Below are 20,918 nucleotides of genomic sequence, written 5' to 3' on the forward strand. Positions count from 1 at the left end.
GACTCATGGTTCTGTACATTTCCCCCAGAGTATCCTTGAAAGAACAGAAAAAACAGGCCAGATGCTGCCTGGTGTAAGTCCAGGTCTTCCCTTTTACACAGTTTGCATTCCCTGACTTAAAGCCACTCTGTCTTTAATGCAGACCCAACTGGAGACACAGTCACTGTAACTTGGTCGCATTTAGAGACCTTCTTGTAGTGGCTAATTGACGAGCAACACAGCTTTATGCAGACTTCCCACAGGACGGGCAGGAACACTGTTTGGAGGTGTATTCTACGTCTTTGCCATGGGCAATTTAGAAAAACAAACACACCCTGCAGCTGATTTTTCCAGTGACGGTTTGAAATGCATTAGGTGGGTGTTGGGGGAGATGAGAGGGGCAGAGCCAGTGGGGCTGTGTGACCGGCCGGTGAGTCACGTTGTCCTTCTGTGACCAAGGGACAAGCCCTGGGACCTCAGTGGCATTGTGGCCACACTCACAACCACTGCTGAGCATCACTTCAACCTCAGTCACACCAAGCTTTTACCCACCGTTGGCTTTGGCCGTGCTCAAATTGGATATTTCATGATTCCCAGGTCTTTGTCCTGCAATCAGACCACAGAGGGGATAAGTAATGTGGAACGGGTGCCTGGCAGTGCACATGACTTTGTTTTGGGGGCTGGTTTGATGCCTGATGCTGCACTAGCTGACCTCTCCGAGGGATGGATGCGCCCGGTTTGAACGGTGGCCTACGGGAGGAGATGTGGTATCCTTCAAGAGCGGGCGAGCTCACGTTGTGATTTATTTTTCTTTCCTGGGGTTTGTGACTGAATCAGACGGGAGAGAGGAAGTGAAGGTTTGTTCTTTCTAAAGATTTATTTCGTTACATCTGCAACAAGTCAAGAAGAGAACAGGGTAGAAAGGCTTTTGGTTTTGGGCCTGGAACAAAGCTCAGTACTTGAGATAAACAAATGGGGGAAAGGAATTATCAAAGAAAGAGCTGGCCACAGACTCTGTTATGAGCTTTATTGTAACAGGCTGAGAAACTCTGGTAACTTGAACCAAAGTGAAAGCGGACCGGACTCTGCAGGGTGAAAGGAAAAGCAGATGATGGAGGTACCTTGAGGAAGAAAGTGCTCTGTCTGCCTGCCTACCCGTCTTTGTGAGTCTCCTGTGTTGCTCTTCCAAGTGGAGATGGACATGGAAAATATTCCAAGGTGCAGGTGAGAGGACCCAGAGGATGTGCAAGGTGCGTGATGTGCCCAGCTGCTGCTGACAACTGTGCATGAGCTGTGTATGCACCTGACTCTGCTGATTTATCTAGGAAATGCAGCAGTGAGGTTTTTGTAGCATCAGCAAGCACTGAGACACACGAGCACAAGATAAATTGTAGGTATTGATGTGGCTGGGCATCACATACCAGTGGGCTTTACCTGCCAGGTGTGATGTGCTGTACTTGCTGTGGAGACAACACAGTCTGCATGACATACATTTCCTACACAAGATTTCTCTGCAAAATTTTCAAGTATTTAATTGCAAAAGTATTTCCAGACCATGATGGCACCTTCTCCAAGTTTCCTCTTTGGCAAGCAGGTGGTAATAATAATTCCTACCTAGTGCTGAGGCCAGTCTAGGAGCTGAACTACTACAAGTAGGCCAGCGGAGATGGTGTGAAATAAATGATCTGAGAGATACAGCATTTGGTCAAAGAACAGAGTTTATTTCTTTGTGGGGAAAAAAAAAAAAAAAAAAAAAAAAAAAAAAAGGAAAAATGATGAAGCCTTCATTTCCACAGTGTTAAATTAACAACAGCAAAAACAACTCAAACGAATAAACTGCATGCTAAGTAAATTTAAAGGAATTACTATGAAATGAATGCCAGCTTGCTTTGCTAGTGCCTGCACATGCAGCCAGCAACCCTCCTGTAGCATTCCCCAAAAAGCTCAGAGGATCATGCCAGTCCCTGCTCCCCTCTGCACAGCTGTAGGGCCGTGGTGCCCCCAGAGGAGCTCCTCCAGCAGAGATAACCCTACTGTAGCCCCGTTACCTGTGCTCCTTATCTCGCTGATATCCTATCAGCCCTGCTCATAGTGAGGCTGGTGAGATAGCAAAGTGGGGCAATTAGCGGTAATTAGCCTGGTAACCCTGGGGCACAGAGGGTCTGTGTCGCCCCCGGTTCTTCTAGAGAAGACAATAGGGTTGGGTGGCCATGGGGCTGGAAATCAGGTTGGGCTTTGTGCTGCCAGTTCCCTTGTATCACCGTGATGGGGCTGGGTTTGGGGGCAGAGCCTTGGGGCAAGTGTGGGAAGGGTGAAGGTGGCCTCATCTTGGGGACGGGAGGATGCACAGGAGGCTCACACCTCCAGAAAGTGCACGGCTGGGCCACCCCATGGCATTGTAGAGGCATTAATCCCAGTAAAACCAGCAGGCTGGTTGTGCAGGTGATGGTCTGTGGCATCTGGACCATGAGGCACCTTGCTGGGACCTGCCAGGATGAGGAAATCTCAGGAAGGTGGGAGCTTCAGGGAACTGAAAAAGTCAAGTTTTCCTTTAGTGCTGTGTCACTGGGGTCTGCCTAAAGCAACCAAACCCTAGAGCTGACTCTGTCCTAATAGAAGAGGGGAAAACCTCCACAAAGATGAGTTTTGGATCATCTGGGGCACACGCAGGCTGACTTGCCCACATCGAGGTGGGCTGCCCCCATCACTTGCTCCAAAAACTGGTTTTTCCTACACTCTCCAGGCACTCACCCCAGTGTGAGGGCTTTCCTGTCTCCACCCGCAGTGGGGTAGGGGTGGGCTTCCTCCACCCCACATGGCTGGCACCCGATCGAAGCTCGGTGCACGACATCCCCAAATGAGCAGCGTGGCTGTGGCAGTCGCTGGAGTTGCTGGCCAGAAACCTATAAAGCAGAAGGGAAATTGTTTTGGTGGCAGAACTACAAATACTCAATAAAGCGCAGCTTGTTTCAGGGCTTTTTTATGTGGTTCTGCGCTGACTTCTCGTCCCCTAATTCACAGCAGAAGTGAAGCAGAGTGTAGCAGAGATTGAGCATGAATCCTTCGCGTTTCGTTAATGGGAACAATTACAGCAGTTTCTTCTTTTTCTTTTGCCAAGCTGTGATATGAAATAATTTGCTGGGTTCCTGTTTCCATAGAAACAATTAGTTTCATACTATTTTTATATTACACATCAATGAAGTGATTAACTAAGTAAAGGCCAACACTTCATAAACGTATTGTCTCACGCAATAATCATGGAGCTACCAAGTGCCACAGCTAAATACGCTTGAAGTGCAAGGAAACCAGACCCATAAAGCCCTTACCAGTGTGTGAGTATTTATTGATCTGATGTGGCATGTGCTTCATGAGCCAAAAATACCCCAAATTTCAAACATTGGTGTTCAGGTGCCGTGGGGCTCGCTTACTTTTGTGGAAGTTCCCAATTTCTGAGAGGGTCTGGGTGCCTTGATTTGTCTCCAGGGAAGGTTTTAGGGACCTGTTGTATGATGCAGATGGATTTGAGCAGCCAGTGATGCTGAAAGCTGCCATCCTGCAGGCAGAGGAAAGCCAAGGGCGGATGGCTTGCCCTGTGGTTGGTGTGCTCACAGGGACGTGCCTGGTCCCCAGCCTTTCTCCAAGGACTTGATGCATATTTTCTCCTTAAAACAAAATATACAAAGAGTCCGCCCGGCACGGAGTGGAATTCAGGGCTCTGCCCGCTCCCTCCCGAGCACATCTGGGAGCCTTTCCCTCGCAGAGCCGAGCAGCTGCACCGCCGGGGAAGGCGGAGGGAGGGAGAGAGGGAGGGAGACTCCCATGCGCTGTCACGGGGGGAAAGCGAGGGCTGAAATGGGAACTGCTTTCAGGGACGCTGTGGTGGGTGGCTTGGCCCCGAGGCTTCTCGCTTGGGCAGGGACGGGACCTCTGGGGATGGCGCCCAGTCCTGGGGAGGTGCAGGCTGGGCTGAGCGATGGACAGGGCTGGCTTCCCAGTCGGCAGGCTTAGTAATTCAGTCCTGAAAATGAGCCACTCGCTCCGAAGGCTCAGTAGGAGTTGGGATAGCTTGCTTTAATGAGTAGTTAGGGAAGAATTCACCGTGCAACCCACTTTATTGGACAGTGAAACCTTACTGCGCTGGGTAATGGCCTGCAGTCTCCATCTCCTATGTCGAGACCAGATCTGAGAGGAAAGGAAGTGACATTTTCCTCTTCGCTCGGGAAGAATTTATACACAAGTGGCTGTGCAAAAAGTGATGACCCATTTTCGGTTTAACAGTTTTAAGAAAATCAGAATTTGGCTTGGAACATTCTCTCTCTATTGAAATGCGTCCTGGTGTGATGCACATACAAGTAGCCTCGTCAGACACAGGACAGACCATGTTCAGAAAACCCTTCTGCAGCTATGTCTTGGATGAAGCCAGTTACTTGCTCCTTCCAAACAGATTCAGACAGAAATTTCAGAGAGAGACTTCGCCCAAAATATTTTTTTCCCTGATTCCAAAGGGCAGTTTCCATGCAACAGAGAAGGCTTTCTCAATGCATACAAAATGGCCCTGGCTGTCAGTTTGGTGCAATAGTATCCTCTTTAATCCTTTCTGCTGACAAGCTACGATGCGGTGAATCACCACAACACTACACCAAAAGAAAAGAAATGCTCTGTTCTGGGTGAAAGCACTACACAGAGCTGTGTCTCCACCCAGATGAGAGGGACATCCATCTCCTTCTGTCTGACAGAGCCGTTTCTCCTGCGTTTCCCCATTTCGTATGCCTTTTCTGTTTGTATTTTTTTTAGCCATGCTAAAAACCTTGTCACCCTATGAAGGACCAAGGCAATGCCTATCAGGGCTGGCTGCCTCGCTTGGCCCTGCCTTGCTCTGATTAGCCCAAACTGCATGTCCCAAAAGCAAGGGTGCAGAACGTTCATGGGCCACCCTCACCCAGAGGGCTTTGAAGCTTTGTGCCTGACGTGCTTGCATGCAAGCAGTGCAGATGGGCGGCAAATCTGGAGAGGAGAACAGGCTCCGAGTCTGCACTTAATGGCCAGTGTAAACATCCCCCTGAAATCTCTTTGCAGAGCCAGCCTCCACTGTCTCTCTGCTATTCCCCACTCCCCTTTTACCACCCAACCTCCTGACCTTGCAAAAAACATGTCTGTGAGGGGTCAGGGCTTGGGTCTGGAGTAGATGCTAGAGCCTGGGATCAGGGGTGGGTGGCCCGAGGGTTGGGCAGAGCAGCATTCCTGCACTGGCTCTCTGCTGGAGATAAGGTGGCCCCACGCCGTGATTTACACCAAGGAAGCGGAGTTTGAATGAGGCCTGCATGTTCCCTGGCAGGCGAGGCAGGAAAAATCCTGCGGAATAAAACCCTTTCAATCTGTCAGTAATGGTTTGCTTTAGAAAAACATCTAATTATATATAGCTAAAAGCACCATGCTGGTCTGGACCACAAGCCATCGCTCACAGCATCCAAGCCCGAACGCACTGGAACATACCAGGGATTGAGCTAATTTATTTCTGCTTCGGTTAAGCCTGGCTCAAATCCCCCTGGTTTTGCAACCTCCTCCTGGTTGGGCTTCAGCAGAAAAGGTGAGACAAAAAGCAGCAGCAGCACTTCCGAGTGAGAAGAACCCTTCTGGGATGCTTAAAGTCCCTGTTTGGGGCCTGGGGAAAGTCAGAGCTTCAAAAAATGGATTAATCACCCCGCCACGAAGAACAGACACCTACCTAAAGTCAGTGAACACCAAGAGGAGCTGCCTAGGGCCAGCTGAGAGGAGTGCAGTGAATGCAAAAAGGGCAGAGCAGACTCCCTCTAAAATAAAATCCATGGCCCTCCTCTCCTAAAACTGCTGGACACAGGCTGGAGAATAAGACCTGCAGCAGGTCCTCTGTTCTGCTGGAGAGGTTTGAGGTTGCAATTACCTCCCTTTGGTGCAGGTCCCTGGGAAACCTGGTCCAGGTGCCACCAGCCCCAGTGAGAAAGTGGAGCCACCAGCCAGGCACTTTCCCAGATGTGGCTGGTTCTTTCCTTGGGCCTGAAGCCAGTCGATGGCTCAAGATCTTTGTCTAGGAAACACATTTCCACCCCATTGGGTCATCGTTGAGAAATAGGTTCAAGGAGGGAAGAGTCTGGATTAGTCTGAGTTACGACTCCACATTCAAGGTCACACTGGGAATGTGACATCAAAACCAGGGCTGAATTCTTTCACTACATAAAAAAAAAAAATCCTTCGTCAAGCACAGCAGATGACTTTGGAATTTGAGCACTTTCAACTTTTTTTTTCCCCAAATATCTTATTACACAATTTCTGCTCCCCTGGAGAACACCAAGTCCTCTTCCTTCTATCCCAACAAGCCCAGCAGAGGTAACGCTGATAACCAGGCCACAGCTCCCGAGAGTTCCCCTCGCTGCTGCAAATGGTCTTAAACCTACCTAAGGAAACCCACTGAAATGAATCAGGTAACAAATAGCAAACATGTAGTTTACGCAGCAGCGTACAACTAGGAAATCTTCCCCTTGGCGAAACAATAGGGCCATTGTGCTCCCCGTCTGAGCAGTCAGCAAACTCTGCTGGTCCGGGGCTGTAATGAATTAAAGGCTTTTCTGCAGCAGATACAATTGCTGCTCGTTACTAAGAAAAGCACTTTGTCTGGGCATCTGCAGCATGCTAAATGCATGCGTTCATGTTCCTAGCATAGTCAAATTTACTAAATAGTTGAGGGAAAGGCGATTAGCAGACTTGAGTGACTCAGCTCTGTGCTCATTTCTCCTGTTTCATAGGATTCCCAATAATGTGGTAGCAGGAATGCTTGCAGCTGGAGCGGCCGCTCTGACGGCAGAGCTGGAGAGCCTGGTGGGATGGACACGGGGGCACCGACAGCTTCTGCTGCCTGGGCTCCCTGTATTTGTGCTTCTCGGTCTCTGTCCTTGGAGGTTTTCCAGGCTCAGCTAAACAAAGCCACGTCTGACCCGACCTCACGTTGGCAATGGATCTGCTGTGAGCAGGGGTTGGTTGGGAGCACCATGAGGTCTCTCTGGATCCCGTGGATCAACGCCGAGGTGGTGGTATTATACAGGCTATAGGTTATATAGGATGGGGTATCAAGGCAACAGGGCTGACCTTTCCCTCTCTGCCATCAAATAACCTGATGGCCTTGGGCAAGGCACTAAAACTTTCCTTGGCTATATTTCCAGCTCTAGGCAGACAGCCTGGTCTGTCTCTGATGGGCTTTTTGGGCTGGGAGGGAAGGGCAGTGAGGTTACGGGGCTGCAGGCACTGGGGCTTTTCCAGCAGGGTCCTGAAAGCCACCGAAAAGCTGTAGCTACTTGGACACCAGCAGCAGTTAAAGACAATGTGTTAGCACTCTGAGGTGCCATAATTAGGGCTTATTGTGAAACAAAAGAGATCCAGTCCAGGTGGTGGAAATTAGGAAGTGAAATGGCAAGAACAATTGCTAGAACGATGTCATGAATTCCCCGCACCACAGCACTGAAGGATTGCGACAGGGAACATACCAATGGGCCCCGATAATTCAGAGCCTTGGTTTCACTGAGGAAATTCTAACTAAACACACTCAATGCTTGCGTTTTGTCTTTAAATGATAGTGGCAGTTTGAATAGCTGTCAGGGCTCTGCACCACTGGGGTTGATCCTGGGCTCCCATCTTGCCTCTCCCTGGCCTCCAAACCTTAATGGAGATGGGAAAAGGGAGGCGAGAGCTGCGAAGCTGCTTTCTCCTGCATCCCCTTTCCCAGAGCGCACACATACCATGTGTCATGCTGAAACTGGATGCACCTGCTAGAGGAGCTGTGTGGGGGCAGACATTATACGCCAGTTATAAATCCTTAGGCTATCAACAGCCTTCAGTAAACATTTGGACAATCCTTCCTACCTCTCGGTCGTCCAAATATTTGCATCAAGTGGGGCTGCTAGCCGTTTCCTGACATGCTGCGTATCTAAGAATATCCTCGGATTGTAGGTCGGTTCCAGCGCCCCGTGATGGATAGTCTTATTGGTGGAAATAAATGGCTTGGGGGGAAAGAAACAAAAAATCTATCTGTCTGCCGATAATAAATCCAGGTCAGGAGGGAGCGAAACAGCTTGCAGTCATGTATGGGACATTTAGAGAGCTTTTAGGATCGGATCTGAAGCACCCAAGGGTTAACAGTGACCGGCCCTGAGCTCAATTAGTGGATCTACTTCCCTTGGTGACCACTTTGGACCAGGCTCTTGGAGAAATGACTGAAGATGCTCCCGAGAGCTCTTCCTTCCTGCTGTGCGGAGAGTGGGGTTGGAAATAACCTGAGCCAACTTCGGATGTGAGAGGGGAGCCTGCTCCGCCGGCTCTGGCAGCACTTCCTCCAGCGGAGAGCATCTCCCAGGTGAAACGGGGAGGAGAGCGCAGCGGTGCGCAGGGCTTGCAGGCTGCGTGCGAACCCTCTCATGCAGCTGAGCTGCCAAACAAAAATAAAAGTTTTTTTTATTTTTTTGTTTTTAATGTGGAGAGAGGAAAGCGGCTCGGGCTCCGCTCTAGTAGTCAGTAGGGTTTCCTGCACACAAAACCTGTGTTTAAGGCTACTGTGCTAAATAGCAGTGCAAGGAAGATTGAGCCTTGCAGCACAATAATTTCAGTCTTCCTCTCAATACTCTGTGGGTACTTCTGGCTAAATTTACACTGTAATAAGCCAGTGGATTTTCTGATACTATAGGAAATAAAATGCTTGACCCTCCGCTTAATTGCAGGATAAAACTCTTCGGGTGTAATGTGGCTTTTCCACTGCAGCTCCAGTTTGGACCTTTCATTTTAATCTTCACTCCCTTCTCAATAAAACCACCAAAGCCGCGACAAACGAAAGCAACACAACTTGTTATCATGGAGCAATTGTGGCAGTGGGTGCCGAAAATGTATTTTCTGACAGCAACACAGGGCTGACCCCATGCCAGGGGCTGGTTCACCCCCAGTTACGACCAGGTAATGCCCCCCCGGCACCCTCCGGCTTCTCCAGGATCTCCTCCCTTCCTTTTGGGAAGCCCACAGCTCTGAGCCCTCTGGACAGACTAAACAACATCTGCAAAGTCGCCTCTCTCCCCTCCAGCCCTCCCGGGGGAAGGAACCGCTCCCAGATGGACAGGAGAAAGCCGGTGTCACCGGGGAGGGCGAGCGGGGCTCCCGGGGGGGTGCCGGGGAGCAGGGATGTGGCGGAAGCATAAAGCACCTGTTGGGAGGCTATTTAGGGATTAGCCAAGTGCTGACAGACAAATTGGCAAGATTAATAAGAGCAATCAAGGCTGTGTGGGCTCGAGTTGTGAGCTGACATTAATGTGACATCACTTTCATCTGCTTTCGCCTCACACCGCATAGCTGCTCTGCAGCATCATTAGGGCTGCAGGAGAGCGGCGCGCTCGGCTGCGGGGTTTGGGGGGGGGGTTGTGTGTGTGTTATGGATACGTGTGTGTGTGGGTACGTGTGTGCACATGTGCGTGCATCCCTGAGAACGTCTGCACGCGGGTGTGCAGGGGCAGGGGACATCCTGTGGCTGGTCCCCACGCAGGGGCTACGTGCACCAAGGGGCACAGGGGCCAGCACAGCACCCAGTGCCTTGGGGAACCTGAGCCCCCCACCCTGCTGCCCCCACCCCAGGCACCTCCACAGGGCCTACCTGGCCCTAACTGCGATGTTTTTTCCAAAGCCATCTGCTGTATTCTTTTATTTATTTATTTGCATTGATAAGCCCTCCACGGCATTGCTTAATGTCGCCAGGGAAAAACTATTTCTCCCCTCCCCCCAGAAAAAGAAGAAAAGCATCATGAAAAAAAAGGTTAATTCCAGGTGCCAGGAGAGAACAAAGAAACCCCCCTGGCTCGGTGCTAAGCCCTGTGCTGGGAATCTCCCCTTTCCACCGGGAGATGGTTTGATTCCCCCACAGATATTTTGAGGGAGAAAAAGTTGTTTTGGGGACTCTCCTCTGCTGTCCAAAACAAGGAGAAAAATCTCCCCCCTGCAGCTCTGAAGTGAAGCTGCCATTGCGTGGCAAAACCTTGGGGCAGGGTTTTCACGGTTTCCCTTGTTTCCTTACATCGCTTCCCTACTAAAGTTTCACTCGCCCCAAATTTTGTTCACGTCCTCCTTCAGAGGGCAACTTGTTTACGCTGCGATTGTCTTTGTACCTCGGTCAATGAGGAATCATAACAGTAGTAAAACATCCGAGCGTACAAATCCTCCAGGTCTGCCTGGCTCTGCCGGAGAGGCTCCTCCGCCGAGAGCTTTTGCCCACAAAAGGAAAGTGTTGAAAAGGAGGGAGATGCCAAAGCTGCGCGCACGTTTGCTCGCCGAGCTCCCGGGGCGAGGGGGGGGGAAAGAAACCCTCTCGCTGGGACCCAGGGTGCATCCCTGCAAGCTGGCAAATTATCGACCGGGAGATGAAAGGCTGTCAAAATCCGATTTTTTAACTATCGCTAGCAAGAGCTCAAGCGCACAAAAATACAGGCGGGGTAGAAACGGATGAGGGGGTGCCAGGGGTAATTTTGGAGAAATCTTTTTATTAAGAAAAGCAGAATCGAATTGACTCCGAAATTCAGCCTCTGAAATCAAAGTCACTGCTCTTTCCAACCCTAAAAAACGTTAAAAAAATAAAATTTATTTTCTTTTTCTGTAATTGATTAATTGATTACTGCTCAGTTAGCACAAAAAAAAAGGACTGGGATTATATATATATGTATCATATGTATTGTACTGTATTGTATTGCGTTGTATTGTATTGCATTACATATTACATTATATTATATTTTTAAATTTATATATATTTTAGCCATTCTAAATGGTAAATTACCGGGGATTTTTTGAAGCAGATTTCAGGTTTTTATGAGCTCCACCCGGTAAGGAAAACCCCCGGCAATGCCCCAGCCCGCACAGCCGAGGTTTTAGGGATGCGCACCAGGACGCAGAAACCCTTCTGCGGGCTCAGGGGGGGCTCGGGGAGGATGAGCTGAGCCCCCCCTTCCCCTGCCCGCCTCCAGGAGCCGAGGGCTCGTTTTCGTTGTTTTTACGGCTAATTCTCGGCGAGCTGCTTTGATGCTTCTCCCTGCAGCCCTGCTCCGTCTCCGCCGCGCCGGGAAACGCAGCTCCGAAACTGGAGGGGAAGGGGCAGGGGTGGCACGGGGCTCCCCAAACATCCCAAATGTGTTTCTACTAAAAAAGAAAAAAAAAAAAAAAAAGTAAAAAAAAAAAAATCATATTTGCTCCCAGAAACTGATTAGGTTTAAAGTACACAGCTTAGACCAATCCGGCAGCAACATCCCGGGCATTCAGTGGTCTGTTTGTAATCTCAGCCTTTTTCATTAACATAAACACTACTTCAACAAAAATATACACGGCCACCTACTAAGCCGGGGAAGTAAACGAGGAGCCGCTCCCGCCGCTCTCGGCGCGGGCACCGGCGGCGCGGAGCGGGCGCTGCGCGGGGCGCGCAACTTGCGCGGAGCGGGGCTGGGGCCGGGGTCCCCTTCGCGTCCCCGCTCCGGGAGGAGATGAGCGAGGCCAAAAAGCTCCGAGCAGCTAAAAAAAAAAAAAAACCAACAAAACAAACAGCCGAAGCCCCGAGGCCGGGGTTGTTCTGTCCCCCCCGGGCCAGGGAAACGCCGCCGTGTGCGTGCCCGGCGGGACACCCTTGTCCCTTCCCCTCTTTCCTTCTCTTGTTTTACATTTCGCTTTCTTTTTCTGTCTTCCTCTATCTCCTTTTCTCCATTTATTTTTTTTTCTCTCAGTTTCCCGTTTTCTTACTCTTTTCTTTTTTCCTTCCTTCTTCCCATTTTCGTTCTTTGACTCTATTTATTTTCCTTTCTCGTTATTATTCTTATTTGTTTGTTTTTCCTTTTTTTTTCTTTTTTTTTCCCGTTTCCGTTTCTTTCTTTCACCGTCTCTTTTTCTCGTTCTGTTTCTCTTCATTTCCCTGTCTTAATTTCTTGTTCTGTTTTCTTTGTTTATTTTCCTTATTCTCTCTACTTTCTTTACAGTTGTTGTTATTTCTTTATCTTGCTCTCTGCTTTCCCTCTCTGTATTTTATTTCTTTCCTTATTTCTTTCTTATTTTCTCTTATTTTCTTTTTCTCTTTATTTTCCCCTCTATCTTCTTTCTTTCTTTCTTTCTTTCTTTCTTTCTTTCTTTCTTTCTTTCTTTCTGTCTGTCTGTCTGTCTGTCTTTTTTCTCCCTCTCCTTTTCTTTTATTTTTTCTCTCTTTCTTTCCATTTCTTTCTTTCCATTTCTCTCTTTCCATTTCTTTCTTTCTCTCTTTCCATTTCTTTTTCTTTCTTTCTTTCTTTCTTTCTTTCTTTCTTTCTTTCTTTCTTTCTTTCTTTCTTTCTTTCTTTCTTTCTTTCTTTCTTTCTTTCTCTCTCTCTCTCTCTCTCTCTCTCTCTCTCTCTCTCTCTTCTCTCTCTTTCTCTCTTTCTCTCTCTCTTTCTCTCTTCCTTTCTTTTCTGTTTCTCTTTCTCTCTTTCCCTCTTTCTTTCTCTTTGTTCGCCTTTCTGTCTCTCTCTCTTTCATTCCCTTTCTCTCCCTTTCCCTGCCTTGCCCTAGCCCTTTCCATATGTCTCTCTGCCTTTCCCTTATTTCCCCCTCTCCCCCTCTTCTCTCCCCCAGGACCCTTTCTCTCCCCACCTATGACCAATTTGGCCCCTGACCCCCTCCGCCTGCAGCTCGGTTCCCTGTTCCCGGGAAGGGAAAGGAAAATAAGGGCAGGGAAAGGCAGGGAAAGGCGCTCCCGAGGTGCGAGCGCTAATTCCCCCGCACACCCGCACCTCTGCTCGTCCCCGCGGCTTAGCATCAATGGGGGCGTTTGGACGCCCCCGCGGGTCGGACCTTCTCCATCTCCCCAAATCAGGGCATCACGGACGCCAGATTTCGATGCGAATTAAGGGCTCAGCACCGTGCCCCGACGGCCCCTCTGGCTGCTCTCCCCGTCCCACGCGTGGAGGAACACGGGGGGCCCGGGGCTGCTCCTGGCCAGGGCACCCGGGTCTCCCCCGGCCCCCACCCGCAGGAGCTCCGCGCCCCTCGCTGGGGTCGGAGCAAAATCCCTGAGCTCGGGGGTCTCTGCTTGGGAGAAGTCCCCGCGGGGCTCTGAGCTTCCCAGTTAGGTCGTTTCCAGAGGGGAAACGAATAATTCTGTAAGGAGAATTTTTACACGGTAAGCTGGCCCTGGGGCAGCATCTTTCCTCGCAGGTAGCCCCCCAATATCTGCTGGAGAAAGGCGCTGGACGCCCCTTTCTGGAAAAAAAAGGCAGAAGCTCCCTCTTTCACGGATTTTACCGGGGTTAGATGCAAAATGGTTTTAAGAACTGGAATTTAAAGCAGAGTAAGAGCGCGGAGCTGAGAGTGTTCTGCAAAACGTGCTGCGACGTTTTATGGTTCAGCGAGCGATTTTGAAAACAGGAAAAACAAAATAATGCATGGGTTCGTTGTTCGAAGTTTTAGAAAGATCTGCGCATTGGTATTGGTTTTTTGGTTTTGTTTTTCTGATTTTTTTTTCAGAGATTTCTTCCCCTTTTCTTCCCCGACTTTCACACACGTTCACCCCCTTCTCCAAAAAGCAGACGATGAATGTCTCCGTCCCCATTATCAGCCTGATTCACTCAAAAGCAGCTGCTTTGCTGCAGAAGCCCTGTAACTGCAGGGCATAATCCTCTGCTCCGGAAAGCCTTCCCACCTTGGGTCGGGTGCTTCAGGCATTTACCGAGCACCTTTCCCGAGGATGCCAACCGAGCTCGCTGCTCCCTGCAGAATATTTTTGAAATCCTCCCTCCTACCCCTCCGATAAAAAAAATCGCTGATAATATTTAGCTTAGGGACCAGTCGTGCAAAAGGGATTATTTTACGACTTGTTCTTCTGTTTTTCTAATAAAGTGGGAAAGGTGATTAACAAATTTTTAGTGTTTTTTAACTCTGCGCTGATAACCGTAAAGCAAAGAAGGGGGCAAGAACCTGCAGCATCACGTAACATGGCTCCAGAGCCTGCTGGTGCATTATAAAGCTGCCGGGGTCCCTCAATTAAGCAATACATCGTTAATTGGGAATTAAATAGTTGAAAGAAGAATACTGGAAAATAGATATTTTATTTTTTTTTCCCAAGGAAATCCCTCCGCACCTCTCCGCAAAGAGGGGCCAAGCGAGCAGGGAGCCGCAATAGTTTCCAGCGGGGTTTTTCTTCCTTATTTATGAACAACAGTCCCGAAAACACATTCCCCTTTGGGGCTGTGGAGCGGGGGGGGATGAAAACGGGTTGAGGTGCGAGATTTATTATAGGAGCGAGGTTAAAAACCCCTGGCGGATCCCCCCCTCGGACACAGGCTGTAGCCCGACAAAGCCCCGCCGGCCTCTGCCTGCCCGGGGCACACCCGCCCGCCCTCTGCGTCCCCATGCCCTGGGGCTCCTAACCCTAACCCTAACCTTAAACCTCTCTCTGGCCCGAGGGCATTGTTGTTCCCCCTGAAATACCCAGGGATGCCCCGACTTTAGCTTTGGCAGGTGGCGGCGGGTCTGGCCGGTCCCCGCGCAGGGCAGGGCAGGACCCCACGGGCAGGGGGTAAAGGGACGAAGCCTCTTTGGTGCACCGGAACGCCGAGCCCCACCGGTGGCTTTCCCCAAAGGACCAAGTCCCCGGGGAGCCTGGCACCGGGCTCGCCTCGCCTTCAGCATCCTTCCCTGGAAGCCGCTTTTCTTGCCGCATCCCCCACGGGGGACCTCCGTGTCCTGCGTGGGTCACTTTGCCGGGTGGCCTCGCGGATCCCTATACCCCTGTCGCCCCTCTCGTCACGACAGGTGACACGGTACCTAGCACGCGGCGACAGCCCTGAGCCCTCACCCCTCTCCCCAGGAGGGGACACCGCCTGATTTACAGGGTTCAGCGTGGGTTTTATTTTCCACCCCTATGCTGGGGACACTTGTCCTGGGGTTGTTACCCGCTGTCCCCCCGCAACCGGGTGATGCTTCCCCAAAAAGCCGTTCTCCCCCCGAGGACCCCTCCCGCAGCACCGGGGAGGCTGCACGGCCCCGGCACCGTGCGGGTCACCCCCGTTTTTTTTCCTCCCTCGGAGCCCGGTGTCCTCGCTGTCCCCTGGCACCGAGCACCGAGGGACAGCAAAGCCACCCCCTCCCATATCCCATTTATTTTCCTCCTCTCCCGGTGCTGTTTAGGAAGACACGAAGCCGCCCGCTTGGGTGCTTTTTAGGCTGGCATTACACCGTCCCCGGGGCGTTTCGCACCCATGCAATAAAAAAATCTCTTTTCTCTTCTATTTTGGTTATTCCTTTGTGACCCCACGCAGACGAATTTTGTAGGAAACCCCGAAACGAGTCCGTCGAGGGGGCCGTTGGCCCTCGCCTGCCCTGTGCTAGAAGGGGCTGTGGCTCGACGGGCCGTTTCGACGGGGATTTTACTTTCGGGACGGGAAGAAAACAACGAATCGAGGTGAATAAGCCTGGAAACAAGGCTGAGGCTTACGGGGTGGCCGGCCCCAGGGAAGCCCCTCCATGTCCCCGGTCCGAGGGGACTTCCCCAATTTCACCCGGCCGCGCGTTTCGCTCCGGGACACGTCGGGACGGGGGGAGCGGAGGCGATTCCCTGACCTAAAAGAACGGCTCGGAGGAACGAAATGTTTAGCAGGCATCGACGTCCCCATTTTGCCTCTCACCCTCCGAAGTTTGGGGCTAGAAAAGCTGGAAATGGCTACCCAGGAGCTGCGTTTTGTCTGCGTGCCACACCGCTCCGAGCAGGAGCTGGGAGAAGCGGGATGCCTTCCCGTCGGGGGGGTTGTTTAGGTCCTTTTAATCCCCGACCCCTTTGTATCCGACCCCTGCTCCGGGCTCCCGGGTCTCGGGGCGAGCTGGAGAAGCGTTGGCACGGAGGGGGCTGCGGGGGGTCCCTGTTTATCTGTCCCCCGGGGAGCTGTTGGCCACAATGCGACTGGGTGCCCGGGAAAGGCTGCGAGGGGGGATAATTATCGAGCATTTTCTGCTGCAGCCCATCGGTCAGAGCAGTCCAGTTTCTGTCGGGGGTGGTTGATGTCCCCACCTCTCCTCCCTAAAGACCCACACTGAGCCCCCGCCGCACCTCCTGGACCTCCAGTTCAGCTCCCATCGGAGGCACTGGAAGAAAACCCTGCAGGGAAACTGTGTGAGAGAAAGCCCCAACGATAATGCCAGCCCGGATTTACACCTGGATTTACACTTCGGGCCCCCTTTAGGGCGAAATCTTTTAATAGGGATGGCCGGGAGCATCACCCGCTGCAGCGAGCCTGGTCCCAGCTCAACTCGGCTCAGCCCCGCTGGTTGCCCTGGTCCTCGGCTCTGAGTCCCAGCCAGCCACAAAGCATCCCTCCGGGAAAGTATTCTAGCTATCCGTCCCTGCGCAGGGATATAAATACCCGGAGATATTTTAAAGATCTCTGTGGGAAGCGATTGTGTCTAAGTGGTAGCGCTCGGAGCTTATTATCGCTGGAACCGATTTGTATCGCGGGGAGTGGGTGCTGCCAGAAAACTAAAAAATCCTGCGCTGAAGAGGGCTGTAAATTCCTGCGCTGCAATATTTCATCGAAGGACGTCATGGAAAATGTGGGCTCTTTTGGGGAGGGTGGGGGGCAGGCTGAGGACGGGGCAGAGAGGGGGGGAAAGAGAGACAAAGAGGGGGGAGAAAAGTGTGAGGTTTTTCTTTTTTTTTTTTTCCTTTCTGACCAAAGCCTGAACTTCTGCCCGTCACACGGCGGCTGACAGACAGCCCGCACCTCCCCGCAGCCGGCTTAGGCGCTCCGGCAGCTCCGCTTTGCACCCGCTCCCGATTTCGGCTTTTTCCTTCCCAAAAACTCTTCCAGGTCCCGGAGGCCGGGCTGGGGGTTCTCGGGATCGGGGCACGAGCTGCGTACACGGACACGCGTGGGGCGAAATGTTACCGTGTGTCGGGCCCCCTACCCCGCAGGAACGGCTGGGGAGGGGGCGTTTTGCACCCAGGTGGAACCAGGAGGAAAGCGGACAAAGGGGGCACTTGGCTCGATTTTAAGGAAAGGGGGGTTTCACCAGGCTGGGGCCCTACTACCCACCCTGTAGAGGGATGAATAAACCTGTTTCGCCCCCCCCCGTGCTGCCAACCAGCTCGCAGCAGCCCCCGGGGCCGGGGAAAGCCGCTCCGATGCCTGCGGGCGGCTCCGCAGTGACTCCGCAGTGACTCCGCAGCCGGGCTCCGCTCCCCGGCCCCCTGCCCTGCCTCCGGCCCCGCTCTCGGACGCACCCCTTCGGCCTTAAATAAACGTTTAGGGATCAATTTGCAGCCGGCTCGGGGCCGGCGGCCACGGGGATGGATGGCTGAAAAAGCAGCCGAGGGAAAGGGCCGGTGCCGGGGAAAGGGGTGGGGGTCCTCCGGGAGGGGGAAATGCAAAGCAGGGGCAGCGGGGAGGGGGACACGGGCCGGTCACTCCCCTCGCCCTGGGTGGTCCGGGCTCGCAGGAACACCCCGGCCCCTCTCGGAGCAGCACCCAGCCCGCCTCTAACAATACCACCTATATACATTTCCAGCCTCGGATTACACACGGCCTGCTCGCAAAGTTGACTTCACTTAAGCAATTAGCTAGTAAAAATACCTTCGGCGCAGGAAAAGGAAGAAAGCTCGGATTTGTCTATTTTTACACAAAACACGGCCGACTTGCGGCCCGGGGGAGGGATGGGGCCGTTTGGGAAGCGCAACGGGGCCGGGCCGGTGGGGGGGGGGGATGGCGGGGCCGTGCTGGGCAAAACGGGCCCCAAACGGTGCCGGGATTAGCGCAGGGCTAATTGCTCCTGATGAGCTTTTTTTTTTTTTTTTTTTTTTTTTTTTTTTTCCTGCTCGCCTCCCCCCCCAGCGGTGAGGGCTGGGGGCGGGCCCGATTAAAACCCCCGAAAGAAGAGCAAACAAGAGCAAAAGCGCGTCCCGTTTTGCTGCGGGACTGGCCCCAGTCCGCGCTCTGCGGCTCCGAAAAGGCCGTCCGAGGCAGATCCGGAATCTGAAAGTGCCGCTGGGACCTGCGGGGGGGTTTATAAGCAATAAAGTGTCACCGTCGGCCCCCCCCCCGCGGCGTGTTCCTGTCCCCGTTATGCCCCCAAGCGCTGCCGAGGGTCGTTCAGCCCCCAGGCAGAGCGCGGCCCGGCTTCTCCTCCCCAAATTTCTCCTTTCCCCAATGCACGGGCTCGGTTTACCTTATAAAACGCTCCGAAATTTTCTGCTATTCCCACTGCGAGGCCTATAAAACCGGGAGCAATATATTTCCATTTTAATGCTTGCTGGCCACAATAAATACATCGGAAATCAAATCTTCACACTCCGAAAAGACGGGGCGAGGGGGGAAAGGGCGTTTGTGCGGGGTCTGGGGTTGTCTGGAAGGGGGTGGTTTGATTTCCACGGGGAGATTCTTGCTCGGAGATGTTTATTTCCGAGTGGAACCGCTGCCTGCGGCGGTGCTGGGCTTTACGCGAGCTCTTTGTGCCGTTTTCCGACCTCCATCCCCAGGTGTTTTGGGGGGCGGATGGGGGGGAATTCAGTCGCAGAGCTTCGTATAGCAAAGAAGCCCCTTTTTGGGAGGCCTGGGGGGCGGCATTCGATGCGGAGCGAAGCTCAGAGTCAGTGCTGTGCCCCAAAGCTCCCCACAGAGCCCCCCCCGGGCAGCCGCCGAGCTCCGAGCCCCGGCCGGGAAGGGAGCAGCGGCCACGGCCGGGCCGGGCAGCCGGAGCAACCTCCTCTCCTCTGCCTGCAGCGAAAAGCTCCAGCAACAGCAGCCCCCCCTTAACCCTCACCCCCCCCCGGTCATCCCTTCTTCTCCCCCCCCCCCCCAGGCTCGGGGTTTGCCCCGCACGGCGCTGCGGGCTCGCCCTGCTCCTCTCCATCCCCAGAGCTCCTCGTTTGCCCCGGGAACAGGAGGATTTATTTGGCGGAGAGGGGGCAGACGATGAGAAGGGGAAGGAGAGAGGCTTTTTTTTTTTCTTAAAAAAAAAAAAAGCCCCTGATGTTAAATCCCTCTTGATTGTATCACAGATGTGACAGGCGCCCTGGAGGCTGCTAACAACTGCCCGCGAATAACGCGAAGGGAGTTTGGAAACCCGATCGGTATCTATCTTTCTTTTAAAAGGTATTAAATTATCATAAAAAAAACGTTAAAAGCGAATCTGGAGGACGGGGGGTTTGGGGGGATCCCCTCTCTCCCTGCGCAGGCTGCAGCGGGGCAGACCCACAGCCCTGCGGTGCGGCCTGCAAGGGGGGGGGCAGTTTTTTTCTTTTTTTTTTTCTTTTTTCTTTTTTTTTTTTTTCCCTTCCTTTCTCTCTTCCTTTCCCCAATCTTGAGAGCGAGCACGCCGCAGCAGCCAGCACATCTGCTCCGCTCCTAGCCAGCAGCCGGCAAAGCCCAGATTCCTGCAGCCGTGCCCCCCACCCTCCCGGCACCCCCCCGGAGCGCAGATTTCCACGAGCAAGAAGGTGACAAAGCTTTAAAGGGACTTACCTTGATGAGCGAGTGACAGCTCTCCCGATGGGAAGATGCTCACAGGGGCTATTTTTTTTTTTTTTTTGGAAGGGGTAGGAGGAGAAAAGGGGGGCTGAGGACTATTCCTTCCCATTCTCCTTCCCCCCCACACCCCTCGCATGTGTGTGTGTGTGCCTGGGGCATCCGACGGAGCTGAGCATCAGGCTCCTGGCATTCAACAGCAAACGTTCAGCACAGATTTATATACAACACCCCCCCTCCAAAAAAAAAAAAAAAAAAAAAAAAAAAAGAGAGAGAAAAACAACCCAAAACAACCCAGCCCTAAAGAAACCTCGGAGAGGGCGAGGGGGCCGAAGCCCGTTCCCATCCCGGGACCGGCGGCGGAGGCAGAGAAGGGCATTTCGCGCGGCAGCGGGGACTTTTCGCCGATTTCTTTTTATTAAAGCACCCCCGAGCCCGTGTTTACATTGCGCAGTATAAACATCCTGCCCGGGCCCGCCGAGCTTAAAAGAGCGCACGAAGAGGGGGTTTAAAGTGGGTGAAGCTCCGCGCTGCGCCGAGCCCCCCCCGGGGAACGGCCGCCGCTTCCCTGCGCGCCCCGCGGAAGTTGCGCGCTGCCCCGCGGGCCCGGCCTGCCGCGTCCCGGCCCCTTTCCCCGCGACACGCGTGGGGCCCTTCCCACTCTCCCCCCACCCCCCCGTGGTTTCCAGCAGAGGAGGCTCTGGGGGGGGTGATGGTGATGGTGGGAAACCGGGGGAAGGGGGGAGAATGGGGCAGGGCAAGGGGCTGTAAAGGGAGAGCCCCCCACGCGCGGCCACGGTCACGCGTGGCAAAGCCCCCCCCCTCGCTGTGCAGGCGGGGATGCGGCAGGGGCGGCGCGGAAAGGGCTCTTTAAAAGCTGCCCCCCGGCGGGGAGCGGGCGGCGGAGGGGGGCCGGGACAGGGCCGAGGGGGCCGCCCGGGAGGGCGTGGGGGAGCCGCTCGGGGCGGGGAGATGCTGGGGCGCTCTTACGTCTGTCAAGGAGCGGCAGACGGCCGCGGCGAGAGATAAAAAGTAAAAGGCGAGCGGCGGGGCCGGGGGCAGACTCGGCAGGCACGGCGATGGGAAGCAGCTCCCCGAGGCACCGGCCCAGCTAAACGGGGGGGGGGCCCGGCGGGACGCGGACGGCGGCGGCGGCAGCCCGGGGGGCAGCGGAGGGGGCGGCTTCTTCCTCCGAGCACCGAGCCCGGCTTCTTTCTTTCTCCCCCCCCCGGCCCCGGCAGCCTCCCCCCCAGCCCTCCGCCTCTCGCTCGCCGGGCTCGGATTTAGGGATAAAGTGGGAGGAGGAGGGAAAAGGGGGGGTGGGGGGGGTCGCTGCCATTTGTTTAGCCGCCGAGGGGTGAAGTCTCCCGGTGGAAACAAACCCCGCCGGGAGGAGGAGGAGGAGAAGAAGGAGGAAGGGGGGCA

General features: G+C 53.4%; 1 protein-coding gene across 1 annotated transcript; it reads right to left on the reverse strand.

The window, feature by feature from the left end:
• Nucleotides 1-1,625: 1,625 nt before the first annotated feature.
• On the reverse strand, nt 1,626-20,832 carry LOC311443352 (uncharacterized protein; the record flags this gene model as incomplete). Its single annotated transcript, XM_084533431.1, has 6 exons — nt 1,626-1,704; nt 2,731-2,882; nt 18,196-18,239; nt 19,491-19,538; nt 19,804-20,478; nt 20,748-20,832. The coding sequence occupies 6 exons, from the start codon at nt 20,830-20,832 to the stop codon at nt 1,626-1,628; spliced, it is 1,083 nt and encodes a 360-aa protein (XP_084389557.1).
• Nucleotides 20,833-20,918: the final 86 nt, after the last annotated feature.

The sequence above is a fragment of the Aythya ferina genome (genome assembly GCF_964211825.1).
Source record: "Aythya ferina genome assembly, chromosome: 12".
NCBI lineage: Eukaryota > Metazoa > Chordata > Aves > Anseriformes > Anatidae > Aythya > Aythya ferina.